Genomic DNA, 15,761 nt, shown 5'->3' on the forward strand with positions numbered 1-15,761 from the left:
CACATATGTTTGTCCTCTTTGTGAGTAAACTTAGCTCATACACCCTGTCTTTTAGAGAGAAAGGTTTTCTTGGTAAACACATTAAATGCCTTTATGTTATCTTTTACAAATAATCAGGAATCACCTGATGACATCTAAACATCTAAAATGTTTTTGTTTTTTATTTTTTGTTTTTTTAATCAGGAAGGGCCCCTTTTGAACCTGAGAAACAGCCAGTCTTTGAAGTATTATATAATTAAGAAATAGTACTTTAAGGACAAAATTATGCTTTTTACTGAATATATTATTTTTCAGTCAAATAGAACCTACACTAGTAAAAACTAATTTTGAATCTAAAAGTAACATAAGACAATAAAAACAATTCATCTACTGTCAAATATCACTGCATCCTATTTAAATTGATTTGTAAAATCCCACTGTTTTATTAAAGAACATGTGATAAATGGCATGACGGGTTAATCTTTTGAAAGTTTCTCACATTCTTTAATTTTAAATAAAAATAAGTTAACATTTCAAAGCTTTCATAGTTGTATAAAGGCCTAGACCATTTTATTCACACAATAAAATGTATATTAGACAATAAAAAGGTCAGAAGTCTGGGGACTGACTTTTCAAACAAAACAAGCAAATCAAACTCAAATCTAAGCAACTAAACTCAAATCTAAGTAACTAAACTAGCTATAAATTTTAAACAAAGATTATCTCAGGGTTAAAACCATGTAAATGTAATTTATCAAATGTCAATAAATTACATTTTAAGCAGCAGCAGTGATTAATGGTAAAATCATTTAAATTTTACTCCATTTTCTAAAAAAAAAAAAAAAAAAAGCATCAATTTCACCTACATGTGAGACTAAGTCATTGATGGATTTACAGTTTTTATGTCACAAAAATTCATTACCTCCCTAGAACAGTTCAAATTATAAGTCTTCCTTTTTCTCCTAACTCCGTTTAACTCTCTTACTCTGATGGTACCATCACAGGATCAGAGCTGATGCCCAAAGCTCTATCGACCAGAATAGTTGGAGGGATATGGTGGTTTTTCACCCTAATCATCATTTCATCCTACACTGCCAATCTGGCCGCCTTCTTGACAGTAGAGAGAATGGAGTCCCCCATAGATTCAGCAGATGATCTGGCAAAGCAAACCAAGATAGAATATGGGGCAGTCAGAGATGGATCAACAATGACCTTCTTCAAGGTAAGAAACAGACAATGAATGCTCAACGGTTAGCTCTTACTGGGTGGAGGGGAGTGTGGAATAGAAAAGTCTCTCCCCAAAACAAGAGACGTTAGGCAATTTTTTTGTAAAACAAAAATTTTAAGGATATAATTCCATTACAAAGAACACATGTGCCCTCAGCAGTCAGCATGAAGCAATTTCTTTGGTCCCTCTATCCCTGATTTAATATGCTCAGATCCACAGATGAGTATCTTCAATATCTTTTCTTGCCTTTAAAAAAAATGGTATTTTTCAAATACAGTCTAACTACTCATTAATTAATCACTCACGTATGAAACCCACAAAATAAAGATTTCTTAATCCAAAATTCTGACAACCAAATACTTGAATAACGTAGTTTTGTTTTTTCTGTTCTGTACTTGATGAGATAGAAACAGATGACAAGTAAATGTGTTGATATTGGAGTTTATTTGGTCAATTAAAGTTTTACAAAATGCCAGGGGGTTCCAGTCTAATATTGCATCTGCACTGAGGACAGCGCTTCCAGCACGGCCGGAAGCTTTCCAACAGCCTGGAGTGCCTTCCGAGGCACCAACGAAGAATTCACTTTGAGTCCATATAGTTTTAGTGTCAAGTGCATTTCATTGTTCAAGTATTTAAATTACCCAGAGCAATGAAACTGATGCCTGCCTTGCTTATGGAAAAACCTTAGTACTTTGATTATTAAATCTCAGCTACTATAGCTCCCATGGGGGGAGAATGGATTTAAATAGATCTAGGGAGGTTTAGGGATGGTAAAAATACCTTAGAGATAACAAAGCTCGGGACTTCGCTTTACTTATGAAGACAGCAAAGCCTTCAGAGGCTAAATTATCTGTTCAAAGCCACATACTTGCTCTAAGTGACTTGAACCTTTCAAGAGGTGTGTTCAAGAGGAACACAGCAGTAGTAACCAAAATAAACTCCAAATACACCTTTATCAAGCTTTCACATCCAGATTACCAGAAATGAAGTTGTCACGCCAGGACTGAGCAGCCAAAGACTTGCGAAGAATATTAATTTAGAAACAAAAAACTTAGGATCAGAAAAATTAATAGTATTTGTAAATAGTATTGGTTCACCAAAGTAGGTATCCACCTATGCAGTAAATTTGGCTTAATAACTAATAATACAAATTAATTGATAAAAACTTATTTTAACAGTAAACTATATGTGGAGGTTTATCAAAAAGCAGAGTAGTGTAAAACATGGGGATTTGCTTTCCCTCGATGTTAAAAAGGTGATCTTTAAACATTCTTTTAATTTTAAGAAATATGTCGTGGATTTAGTGAATGTATAAAGTGTGGTGATTGCCTCTTCCCTGGATAGTGTTGTTTTAAGGGCAAAGGACATAAAATACATGGTTCTCCAAGCTTCTGAAAGCTTTGACTTCCCTAAAATCAACGGTGTGAAGAAAGACAAGTTACCCCAAGCTAGTGAGTGATCATGATACTTGTCAGAAACCAGGCAAGTCACCTGCAAGAAATAGAGGGCAGAGGGATACTGCCAAAGTAGAACTGGGCATGTCTTAATAATATCTGAAATGATTTACCTCTTTCACCAAAATGAAGATTTTTAAAGTATGGGGAAATGGGCAAGTAGAGGCAGAGAATATTCTTCCACCTTCTGCTACAGTACAAATACAAAAGAAGGGGTGGCTGACCTTTGTAAAGCAGTGACTCTGCCACTGTGCAAACAATCTATGTATTCACAAAGCCGCCCTTAACCTCATTTTGATTTGTTTCTGCTCGCATGCCTTTTGAATATAAAGAGTGTCAGTTCCCATTTTCCCTGGCAGGATCCTGGGGTGACCACTTGAAGGTGTGCTTAGATTGTGCATTTCCCCACAACGATCATGCGCTATGCTCACGGCATTTTTAGGGTTCCCTCCTGCTTGCTCCCTGGTCCTGAAAATGGGGCACAAGGGAAAGTGGTCTCTCAGGTCACCAGGTAAATGATGAGGTTCTAAGCATCTCAGATAGAAAGAGTATGGTGATAGCACCAGCAACGACAATGAGAATAACAACACGTATTGTGCACTAATGCATAACCACACACTGTGCTTCTAAATGCTGTACATAAATGAGGTCGGACAACTACGTTCGCGAACTCATCCTATGAGAAGTGCTACACACCTCATTGCTGAATATCACTTCAAAGTACTCCCCTTGGGAAGCCATGCACCCACACCAGCGCCTAGTCCACCCTTTAAGGCAACTTTGGAACTCTTTTTCTGGAATGGCCATCAGAGCTGTCATGATATCACCCTTGATGTCCTGAATGTCATCAAAATGTCTTCTTTTCAATATTTCCTTTTTATCTTTGGGTAAAGGAAGAAGTCATTGGGGGCCAGATCAGGTGAATAGGGAAGGTGTTCCAATGCAGTTACTTATTTAGCTGCTAAAAACTCCCTCACAGACAGTGCCGTGTGAGCTGGTGCATTATCGTGATGCAAGAGCCATGAATTGTTGACAAAAAATTCAGGTGGTCTAACTTTTTCATGCAGCCTTTTCAGCACTTCCAAATAGAAACTTGGCTCACTGTTTGTGTCTAGTTGATACAAATTCATAATGAATAATCCCTCTGATATCAAAAAAGGTTAGCAACATCATTGCAACAAGTTCACACACTTAATTGTAACACCTCATGTTATTTCATTTTATCTTTATAAAGGCCAACTGGTGTAAGAACTAGTATTAGCCACATTGCACAATGAGGAAAGTGAGGCACAGCTCAGTTAAATAACTTGGCTGAAATTTTCAAAATGAGTGATGGAACAGCCAGGGTTCAGTAAAACTTTAGAGAGTTCTAGAAGGTAGTGTCCTTGAAGGTAGAGAATTGTCTGTTTTGTTTACATTACCTTTTCAGAACCTAAGACAGTGCCTGTCACATAGTAGGCACTCAGAAAATATGTTTTTGATAAATGAACAAATGAATTCAGAGGTAGAATTCTATCAGAGGACGGAGGGAGGGAGGGAGGGAGGGAGGGAGGGAGGGAGGGAGGGAGGGAAGACAGGAGGGAGGTGGAAATGAGTCTTTGTCCATTCAGTCTGCTGTAACAAAAAAACCGTAGGCTGGGTGGCTTATATGTAACAGAAATGTCTTTCTCATAGTTCTGGAGGCTGGAAATACAAGATGCAGGGCTTCTTCTAGGTCATAGACTGAGTTGTATCCTCACATGATGGAAGGGGCAACGGATCTATCTGGAGGCTGTTATAAGGCACAGATTCCACTCATAAGGGCTCCACTCTTATGGCTTAGCACCTCCCAACAGCCTCATCTAATACCATCATCTATGGGGATTAGAATGTCAATATATGAATTTGGGGGAACACGTTCAGACCACAGTAGAAGGATACATAGAGATTCACACAGGAAAAGACACAGTTGCCCAGTGCCTCGAGCTACAAGTCAGCTTATAGCCCAGCAGCCCTATTTACCAAGAAGAACTTTATTTGCAAAAAGAGAACAAGGACTAAATCTGATTTAGTTTTGCCCTTGAGGGAGGCAAGCTGTCAGAAAGTGGCAGAGAGATACACACTCAGTGTTCTTAAACTGGCTTATTCCACAAGGGAAGGAAACGTTGCAGCCTTTTAGCTCAGGGTACTTCCACCCAAGTCAGTGAGTGACAGCAGTTACATTCACAAGAACTCAGTGTTGACCTGGCTCCACATTACATACTTCACCTCTGCTGTCCATCAGGGCCTCCCTCCCCTCTTCTATTCTCTCTTCATCAAGGACGATGTCTTCTCTTGAGCAGCAGAAGGAATAAGGAAAGTTACATTTGCCTAATCTAATCTGGCACATTCGAATCCCTTGTTGGGACAGAAGCCATTTATTCAGATGGGTCCCATCTCCACTCAAGTACAAGAAAATGTCTAGTAAGAAGTGTTTCTCATCACACACAGTGCAACTTAGAGTGCTTTTGTTCCCAGAAAAAGAAAATGAAATACATATATATACTTTTGGCAGCATACAAATAGTAGAAACCTGTCTTTGTGCTTTCAGGTTGATTCTAAATTGTTTTACAGCAAAAGAGTAGGCAGCTACAAAAAAAAAAAGGACTATAGAAATTACCAAAATCTATGAACAAACAAAATTGCTAGTCCCTCACATTTGATCTCTGGGCCACAAGCAAGAGATGTTTCTAGTGAAGTTTCTCCTCGAAAAAATGTGGCCAGAAGTTGCTCACTGAAGTTTCTATCAAAATCCATGGACTTTTTCTTCCTAGACTTGGCTATTCTTACAGACAGTCTGAACTTAGAGAGTTCAGGTTTGGGATATTTGATTTTCAACATGAAAAAAACAAACAACAAAAAACAAATTTAGTTTTTGTGGTTTTTTTGTTTATTTGTTTGTTTTTTAATATATCTCAGATGAGGTTCCACTAACCATCATCTAAATTCAGGTAAGGCTGAGGGAATGACTGACATTTATTAAGCAAGTGTTGAGTATGAGACAGGGGAGGTTGAAGCATTTTTTTCTTGACTGAGTCCTTTGTATGTGGGATAAACGATGATCATTGACTCAATTTACACAAGAGAACTAGGATTAAATCATAAATTCAATTCCACATACATTCTCAAAGCTTTAGAAAGACACCCAGAGATTCTAGCTGATGTTGTCCACAAAGAAAGAAAAAAAAGAACAACTCTAAATTGTGTGGCCAATGTCACTCAGTTAATGATGCTCATTAACCATGAAATTTTCTCAAGGTCACCAGCACTCTGAGTCATAAAGACTTAAGCACTGTGAATAATATAAGACCTATTTGGTCAAAAGATGTCAGTCACCCCTAGGCCAATTAGCAGGAAGGACCAAGTTAAAGAGAGGGAGATCATTTTAACAACTGTCCAGAGCCTGTCTGAAGATGTCTTAGGAAATTCTCCAAAATCAGGGGACTGATTATTTCTCCTTGTCAGACCATCAATTAATTAATGGACTCTTTTTATAAGCTAGTGTGTTAATAATTCAGAATACCAAGGGGCTTCATTTAAATTTTCAACAAACTTTCTTCTATTTTTCTACTTGGGATAATACTAATTACTTATATGATATTAACTATATTGGTTTCTCAGCTCTCTGCAATTAAAACTTACAATGAAGTGCTTCAGATTGCATATTCTGGGGCCAAACAGCTTGGGTTCAAATTCAGAATTTACTGCTTATTAACTGTGTAATCCTTGGCGAGTTATTTAAGCTCCCAGTGCCTCAATTGCTCTGTCCGTAAATTGAGGATAATATTTAACTCATTAGATTATTTTAAGGATTAAATGACTTAATAGAGGTAATGTGCTTACAATACTACTTGGCAAATTATAAAAAATAAAAAAGTGAGATAGTATTATCATCATCGCCAACATCACCACCACTACTATCCAACCCACATCCCTAGCTATTAATCCTATTTTATCAATCCTTTTGGGGAAAACAAAAAAACAAAAAAAACTCTAGTTTGGTCTTTGTTCAGCTTTCTTCCTGTCAGTGACCACTGGACAGAGAGGGTACCAGAGCCTGAGACATTAAAGACTTTCAGAGGCCAGGCCAGACAGAGACTTTAGTCCTTAAAAGCCGTTCCTGAGTGTATACATTGTATTTGCAAAAGAACCACTTCCAGATGGTAGGTAGGCAACAGACAACAAGGCTGCCCTCAGAAGTCAGCTGAGAAGCAGAGTGAGGCAGTTTAACTTCATTCAACTCAATTTATATTTTTTCCAGAATCTTCAATAAGACCAGTGTTTGAGGTTGGCACTGTAAGGGATAGGGAGGGAAAAGGTATAAAATTCTGTGCAAAATTTGAGGACCTGAATAGCAATAGAGGGATAAGATGCATATAGACCTGTTGAATACACTGCAACACGTGATTAAGAAGTATGTGTTGTGCAGACAGGAAATGGTATGTACACCGGAAGAAGTTCTTGTGAGCCATAGTAGCTAGGAAATTCTCATGTAAGAAATGAATCTCAGCAGAAGTTTGCTTTGTAACAAATCACTATCCTCTCAGACCCAAGCCAGAGGATTACATAGATTAGATCATGATTCAGTCTAAAATGGCTTGGATAAAATAGGTTTAAAAAGTCATAACAGACTTGTCATTTCTGGCTTTCATGGTCTGGGAACTGTGGGAATAAGGGACTCTCTAACCTTTATAATCTCCTTCCACAGAGTGGTTAGGTGCTGTCATCAACCCAAAAGACATTTCAAGAAAGTTACTGAGCACCGCACCAGTGGAATTGAAGCAATGAGCCATTGTGGGGAGACAGGATCCAGACAGAAATAGTCATTTAAGAAAGCACAAGATGAAAGATAGTTCTCAAACTTCCCTGCATAGGAAGTCACTCTTCACATAGGAGCTATTAGCTCATGTTTAAAGGATCCAGCTAATTTTATCATCAGTGTCCGAAATGTTAAGTCCCTGTAGGTTAAAAATGTATTTGTTTGGGAAGAAATCCACGAGGTCAGTTTAAGTTAACCTTTGTCAAAACCAACTATATTGCTTGTAATGGCCCAATCTTTAACACTAGACAGGAGAAAAACATGAAAAATGTCTGAGCAAAGGTGTTTAAATCCCACTGAGGGAATTTTTTAAAGGGAACACATGAATTTTTAAAACCTTGGAGATTCCGCAAATGTCATAACTTTCAATTCAAGAGTATAATCAACTGCAATGATTATGTTATACATACTTGAAATACAGAGGCCCCTCATTATACTATAATTGATTTCTTTTAATACTCTTCCTTCTGAGTGATTTTTGTAAATTAAATCATATTTTTTAAATATCATGAAAATTAGTATTTAATGAAATAATATATTTAATTGTGTGTTAAAGGAAATAGTTGTTTTTAAGGCAACTATTCACCTCTGATATAGCTGTTTCATAAGTTTCATATAGCTGTTTCATCAGGATGTACCTGAAGTAAAAGTATATTGGAGATTTTAAAACATAATTATTTTTGGTACTTCATTTGTTCAACATATATATACTGGGGGTGCCAAAAAAAAGTATACACATGACTTGTATTCATCTTTTGTTGAGCATTACAATTTTAATACAGCTTTTCCTTTCTTAAAATGTATATACATTTTCTTGGCACCCTCTCTATTTACCATATTTATAAGATCAATTTTAATTAGATAACAAAGATCAAATATAAATAATTTCCCCAGTGTGTATGGATATGTGTGGAGCTAAGCATATATGTAAAAATAAACATATATAAACATAATTCTGTATATTAAATCTCCAGACATATTAGTCTGAAGTAGAACTGCATATTTATTCATTCTATTGAATAATATTATACATCTTCATTGTAGAAGCCCCATAACCTGGTTGAAAAAATAATGTGATAAATAATGCTTGTCTCAATAAAAATAAGATATTAGAGGGATATATCTATAAATTGGAGTTTCTATCAGACTTAAGACCATGATTACACTCTGGAATTGCACATATTTTATATGTTATAGCAGATACTCTGCAACTGAAAACAATGAAACTATATGGAACGCAAAATGCTGTTACATCAAAAGACATAAACAATATCTACATTTTCTTCTAGGTTCCAATTGTTGCACCTCTTAAAACACTGTATAATTTTTTGTCCAGACAAATGTAAGCTGCCTAAATTAATGTAAATAGTTCCCATACATTATATGATGATGACAAGAATTGCAGCAGCTCTGATTGTAATAGAAAGATGCCACAACTACTTACTGCAATGATCTCTTCAGAAAATTTAATTCTGCTGAAACATTAGCCAAGTCATGAGTTCGATGTTCTGTGTATGAAAACAAATAGTCGTTTCCCTTTTGGTTAAGAACACTGACACTGGAACCAGATTGCTGGGATCAAATCCTGGCGTCACCATTTCTTCATGCTGTGTTGTGTTTCCTCATCTGTGAAAAAGAAGTAATAGCATCTTTCTCATATGATCACTGTGAAGATTAAATGAATTAATATATGCAAAGTGTTTACACTAGTGCTTGGCATACAGTAAACTCTATGTGCTGGTTATTATTACCATTTTCAAGAAGTAGTTTTTAACTTCCTACAAACACATTGTAAGTCACTTCCTAGTGACTGTTAATTTGCACGAATTACAGGTGAAATAAGAAAGTGATGGTCATCAAATGTTGATACAGTAACACTTTCTTATAACAAATTTTAGATGAAAAAATGCTTATTCTTTGCCAACAGTGTTTCATCAGCTTCCGAATAGCCACATAATCAGGTTTAAACAGACAAAATGAATTTATCTAAGCTTGATGCCCCTCCAGGATTAAAAACAAAAAACAAAAAAAAACCTGTTAAAAAAACACTGCTAAAAAAAAAAAAATACCTGGATGATTTCAGATTTAATAAGTGAGGCCTTTTCAGTTTTAGTGACTTGCTAAGAAGCTCAGAGTACTTTACAAATATTCTAATTAACCTTTGACACATTCAGTAAAATAAGAGGCAATCACTGTTTCTATTTTTAAATTATGTATTATTTAAAGCGATTTAGCATGCTGAGACTATAGAAGATTTAGAAGTGCAAAAACATCCAGACTGTCATTCAAATAATTTGCTTGGTCTTTTAATATTTATGACAATTTTTCATGAAGTATGCTCCTATTTTTAGGATTCTTAAGATTTACCTTAAAATGGAAAATCTATTTAAAAAGGAGTAAATCTAATTTAACTACTCCCAAGATAGTACTTTTTGACCTAACAAAAAATAAACATTACAGAACATGGTATGGTATGAAAGTGGACAAAACTCAAAAGTGAAGAAAGAGACCCTAATTCTGAATTGGCTCTTTCACTAACCAGTATGACCTATGTGTCTCAATTAGCTGTCTTTGAAGTCAGGACATGCATAAAGTGTATGAAAAGATTGGTCTAGAAAGCCGAACCTGGAAGTTGAAGGATCCTTAAGTGAAACTCTTCCAACTGTGAAGTTCTCCTGGTAGGTTTCCAGTGGTAGAAAACTCAGTATATCTTAAGGCGCTTTAGCCATCCACAGATATTTCTAATTGCTCAAAAGGGTATTTCTTAGCCACATTTTTAGTCTTCCCGTATATGTAGTCTCCCCAGCTTCTCAAATAGTCTGTAATTCCAAATGTGGAATACGATAGCGCTCCAAAACAGCAAACTGTTTACATAATGAAAGAGAACATTAAATGAAAGCAGAAGAGTGCTATTCTCTGTCCCATTATGATGACCATTATTAGGCTGGAGCAAGAAGACAGGAGAAGGTCAAAGGAATTTAGAATGTTTCCTGTACCTCCAACTTGACCAAGTTCTCCACCAAGTGATAGTTTTCTTACTAAGAAAATGTTCTTCCTTTGATGGTTCAAAGGAGTCCATACCAGCTAGGTTCCCCCTCCAACACCTCAAGGATTTTACTCCAAGAACAACCTTCTACTTCAAGAAGGAAGAAGTAAATGTGGTTGAATTATATCCATGACCTCTAGCTCCATAGAAAAGTGCTCCTCAAAGTGCGGTGTGAAGAACGTGCTGACTTGTGCCACCAAACTGTGATATAACAAGGAAAAAATTGAGAGGAAGCGTTTAGACGTTTTGCAGCCTTTAGGTATTGTGGTGGCATGATTAGTGGATACTTCTTGAGAGTAGATGACTTTGAGACTGTCAATGCTCACATGAGTCACACCTGGTAGATCATTCTCTGAAAAATTTTGGCAATATGGCCATCTGCCTACCCCAAATCTACGGTACAGTGGAACGAGCATTGCATTAGATATCAGGGGTCCTGGGGCCTAGTATTAGCTCTGATACAAACCAGTTTTGTCACTTTCACAAAATCTTCAAATCTTCTCTACCAAATATCTCCTCCTCTGAAAACGGCAGCTTGAATGAATCAGTTTCTAAAGTCTCTGACAACTTTAAAGTTTCATTCTTCTAAGAAAATTATTTTCCCTTAAGGTAGTTGCCTGATGGAGAAATAATTTTCCCAGTTGTGTATTTACTGCCAAAAAACAGGCTGACCTCCCTGCACTTGCACAAGTGGCACTTTCTGATAAATGTAGCATTATCAGATGTTTAGAGGCTGAAATCACACAATAAATGAAGCATAATCCTGACCCCCCCAAAAAAATGCTTTTGTCATGGAGACATGAGATCCAATTTGCAGATGTCTCTGGGGTTGAGGAGTAACTCACAGGGGCCTCATCATGACAGAATGGCTTCCATAAAATACCAGTATCTATAAGGTACTGTTTACTGAATTGTTGTTTGTCTCACAAGACCTTTCTCAAGGGGCTCTTCAAATGCCTAACAATCCAAAACAAAGCCATCTGTCCTACCCTAACTCATAAAGCCTACAGCATTAACCCAGGTCTTAAATAGAGTTAGGAAATGAGTGAGCCCCCAGGAACACTTGAGCGTGAATACCCACGCTAGAGTTGACTCTATAGGATTCCATTTACTTGTATTGCTTATGGCCCCAAATCATGTTTTAAGCTTCTCTGCACTCCTGAGATGATACGCCCTATGCCTGCCAAGGAAGCTGTCTATGTGTGGGCACCATCTTCATGCGTGAGAGGTGGAGTTAGCTCCAAATTATCAGTAATTCTGATAACATCTTTCATATTCCAAATAAATGGAGGGGAATGTTGATGCAAGTGAAGACAAATTCAGAAAAAAATAATTGGAACAATATGGAAATTGCTGAGTAAAATGTAGAATATATAATCATAGATCCCTAATCAAAAGAATAGAAAATTTATATCTAAACAATCTGAAACCTTAGGCAGTATTTTTAACAAAGAAAATAAGATAATGAGACGGTGGAATGTATAGATGCATATATAATATGCATATATCATAAATATATTTTATTATTGAATCTATCAAAAAATCAAGGAATGAAAAAGAAGACAAATGCAAAGAACACTTTGAAAAGAAATATTCGCTCTTCATTATCTAAAATATAATTACAATTAAAATTGAATATATACATTAAAAGGCATATAAATACAGTCCAAAGAGTTTTCTGATCTGCATTGTCATTTGTAAAGGGCTTTTGTATTCTACGTTTTCTAGAAAACATAAGAGTGGATGGCAGTTCTTTCATAAATGAAGCAGAGAAATCATGTGATTGATCCCAGAGCTGTTCCCAGCAAAGGAATGCTGGGTCAGGTATTGAGACTTACATATCAGAAACCAATAAAACAATGCCTGCTGAAATTAAATGGTTGAAGGGAAATGGAGTAAATGAGAAAAGTCCTAGAGAGAGCTAGTCACTGCTTGGCCCATTGGGGTTTGAGGGCTTGTTCTTAAGTGGTCACAGTCCAGTAGGCAAATGTTGTCATTGATACTACCAAGGTTCTTCCTTCCCTGACTGAAATCAACAGAAGAACGTTGAGCCAAAGTCTTACATCAATCAGGCAAGATCTTCTTTTTCTCAGTAGTTGTCTCAGTGCCTCTAAGTGTTTTCTTCTAGTAAATTGAGTTCTTCTCAATTACAAACTGAAGTCCCAGGACCTTCAATATTGGTTAGGACTGAGGAGAAAGAATCTTCCCTATACTCTTTGAACCACTGGGATTTGAACAGCTTTAGGATATATTTTCTCAGCACTCTTCTGCTGGTGGGTGTGCTTTCTTTCCCTGCAGAAGTCAAAGATATCCACTTACGAGAAGATGTGGGCTTTCATGAGCAGCAGAGAGCATACTGCCCTGGTAAAAAACAATGATGAAGGGATACAACGAGTACTTACCACTGACTACGCCCTGCTGATGGAGTCCACCAACATCGAGTATGTGACTCAGAGAAATTGCAACCTCACTCAGATTGGGGGCCTTATTGACTCCAAAGGTTATGGAGTGGGAACACCTATAGGTAAGAGAGACAAGCCATGAGCCAAGGCTAAGAAGGGCAATGTCAATTATGAAGTAAGAAGGGATATATACTCCTCATCCTGAGAAGGTCTACAATGCCTTCAGTGGACTAGTAAATAAGGGAAATTCCAACATAGATCAGAGGCATGTTTTCAATTGAAAATTCACAGATATTTAACCTAATACACTTTGAATTCACTATATCTTTCAAGTTCTACCATGAGATATCTGTTTAACTCTATAGGTTTTATTATTTTTATCACAAACAAATATTTTTAAAAGAATAGCTTCTTAATTAATCTTCTTGACATTATTTTCATCAGTACCTATACATATTTATATAGTTTTTCAATTTTAAATTATATTGGAATATAACAAAATTAATCATGCATATAGATGATAAAAGTTGAAGGGCTCGATTTCCATGTCAGTGATGTAAAAGCAACACTATATCTGTAAAAGGAAAAGGCTAAACATTAAATTATAATTAACTCAGCACTATGCTAAATCCAATCGATGATAACTATCTAAAACCTCCAAATATTCCTATTCCTTTATTTTGTACTATTGTGCTCCCTGGGGATAGTATTGCCTTATAGTCATACAGATTTATACAGTGAGGTCTTCTTGCATGTCTAACATATAGAACTATATTTTATATTCAAGGAATAATTACTAATTCCCTCTCTATAGAAAACTGTATTGGATAAAATCTAGTACAGTGGCAGCCTGCTCTTCTCAAGTGAGTCATTGGTAATTTTCTCATAAGCATTCCAAAGGATAGGAATAGGGTACATCTAAACCACTGGGCTCCAGTCCAATAAGCAGAAATCTTAGTTACAGGCAAGTCAGATGATTAAGGATCCACAGTAGATTCAGTTTGCTTGTCTGTGTTATTATTATTATTGTTTGAAAGGGATTATCCAGTTCAACCTTCAACATTAGACAGGGATTGCAAACTCAAATGCCCATAGAGACCAAGCAGAGACCATTCATAATTGAATAAGGCATGTTTGCTTGAGGAGGCAACAGAGAATGGTAGCAACTATGGAGAATTAGAGACCACACAACTCATCGAAAGAGGGCAGCTGTCTTTTAGATAAGTCAATTGTATATGTGGGAATCTGAGTGCAAGGTTGTTAGATATTCCACTTTTCATGGAAAAAAAAATCAGATTTTAGGTGAACTGTCCTGATATTTTAATTTAACAACAAATTCATTTAAAGAAAAAGACGATGTGTCTCAGGTCAAACTTTTGATCAATACTAATTTGATTAACCAGATACAGGTCAATTCACTTCACCTTTTACCGTACTACACAACCAATTTGACTCCCTGGTATCTACTTGGTGTTAGAAATATGTGCTACGGAGAAAGAAAGTTTATTATTACTGCTATCATGTATGTCTTCAAAAAAATCTACTACAGAATGATTAGGCTAGGGAAAGTTTATCTGCATTTTTATTCCTTTATTTTCAATGTGATGAAAATACCAATATTGTTAGTGAAGTGTGTATTTTTTTTTTCTCTAAGTGGCAAGCTCTCCTACAATTAAGTCAACATGTCTGCAGCGGACCAGAGGGATTGTTAAACACTAACTAAAAGGATATTAAGCCTTTTTTTGACTTGAAAAGCAATGTCCTAGCTCCTTAACCAAGCACTGTCGCCTCATTTCAGATAATAAGGGTGATAGAGAGATGCTATTTTTAATAATTCCATCACTACTGCTTTTAGTTAAATGGGCCATAAGTTAGACAAGAACACCAGGAGTGGGTTGCCTTTGCCTGAATCTTTTCAAAATCAAGAACTTAGAATTGATTGTGATATACTCTGCGTATTTTTAGAGGAGCAACTGTAGTTTCTCAATCGAACTATAGACTAAATTATAAAATTTTTAACTGCATTTTTATCAGTCCATCTTCCTCTCATAACCCCACCTCAACCACCTTTCAACATCTCTCTTTGCCGACCAAATTTCCTGTCTAGTAATAATGATAGAAAACAACAATGTATATCACTGCTTCTGAGAATATTTTCACTTTAATATGAGACTTTTAATGGGTATTTTTTCTATTAAATGGACTATAACTCTAAAACTAATTTTTTTGGGGGGTGAATGGGGAGAAAAAAGGGGCTGCTTTCTGCAACCCTCCTGAATTAATATAGCACTTTGAAAATTACTCTGCCTTCATGTAAATGAGACTGACCCTCTAATGAATATCACTATATTTTATATAGTATGATAATAAAGATACTTGAATGTTCCAGTTCAGTTTGCTTTCAGCCAACCTCATCCATACTCAGACATATAAGTTCCAAAGTTGAAGATTCTATACCCCTCCCTGTCTTCCTCACTAGATGAAAAGAAATACACTCCAGGAATTTTTCATAATGGTTATAAACCTGTCATGCTTTTAAACCAAAAACAATGAGGGAATAATTGGAACAGATGGCAGAGCTCAGAGAGAATACATCCATTGGGAATACAGCTGTTGGATAAATTTGTGAGATATTTCTTTTTATGATGAATTGACTCTTTAAGAAAGATCAGTTGCTATTCAGGAAGATCTGTGTATATACATATATATTTTTTTCAAGTAACTTTAATAAATCACTTCCAATGTCATTCAGTCCATTTAAACAACAACAACAAAGATTGAAGCTAAAATATATTCAGACATAAAACATTCTCTG

General features: G+C 36.2%; 1 protein-coding gene across 10 annotated transcripts in view; it reads left to right on the forward strand.

Moving 5' to 3' along the window:
- Positions 1-15,761, forward strand: part of GRIK1 (glutamate ionotropic receptor kainate type subunit 1) — a 358,341-nt gene that overhangs the window by 322,974 nt on the left and 19,606 nt on the right. For 6 of the 10 annotated variants that reach the window (XM_074326232.1, XM_019729912.2, XM_074326228.1 and 3 more), the window contains 2 exons: positions 984-1,201; positions 12,843-13,068. In XM_074326232.1, the coding sequence (XP_074182333.1) occupies positions 984-1,201; positions 12,843-13,068 (444 nt within the window). The other 4 variants (XR_012494071.1, XM_019729909.2, XM_074326222.1 and 1 more) reach the window with 3 other exon arrangements.

Source organism: Rhinolophus sinicus, linkage group LG01 (genome assembly GCF_036562045.2).
Source record: "Rhinolophus sinicus isolate RSC01 linkage group LG01, ASM3656204v1, whole genome shotgun sequence".
In the NCBI taxonomy this organism is placed as follows: Eukaryota; Metazoa; Chordata; class Mammalia; order Chiroptera; family Rhinolophidae; genus Rhinolophus; species Rhinolophus sinicus.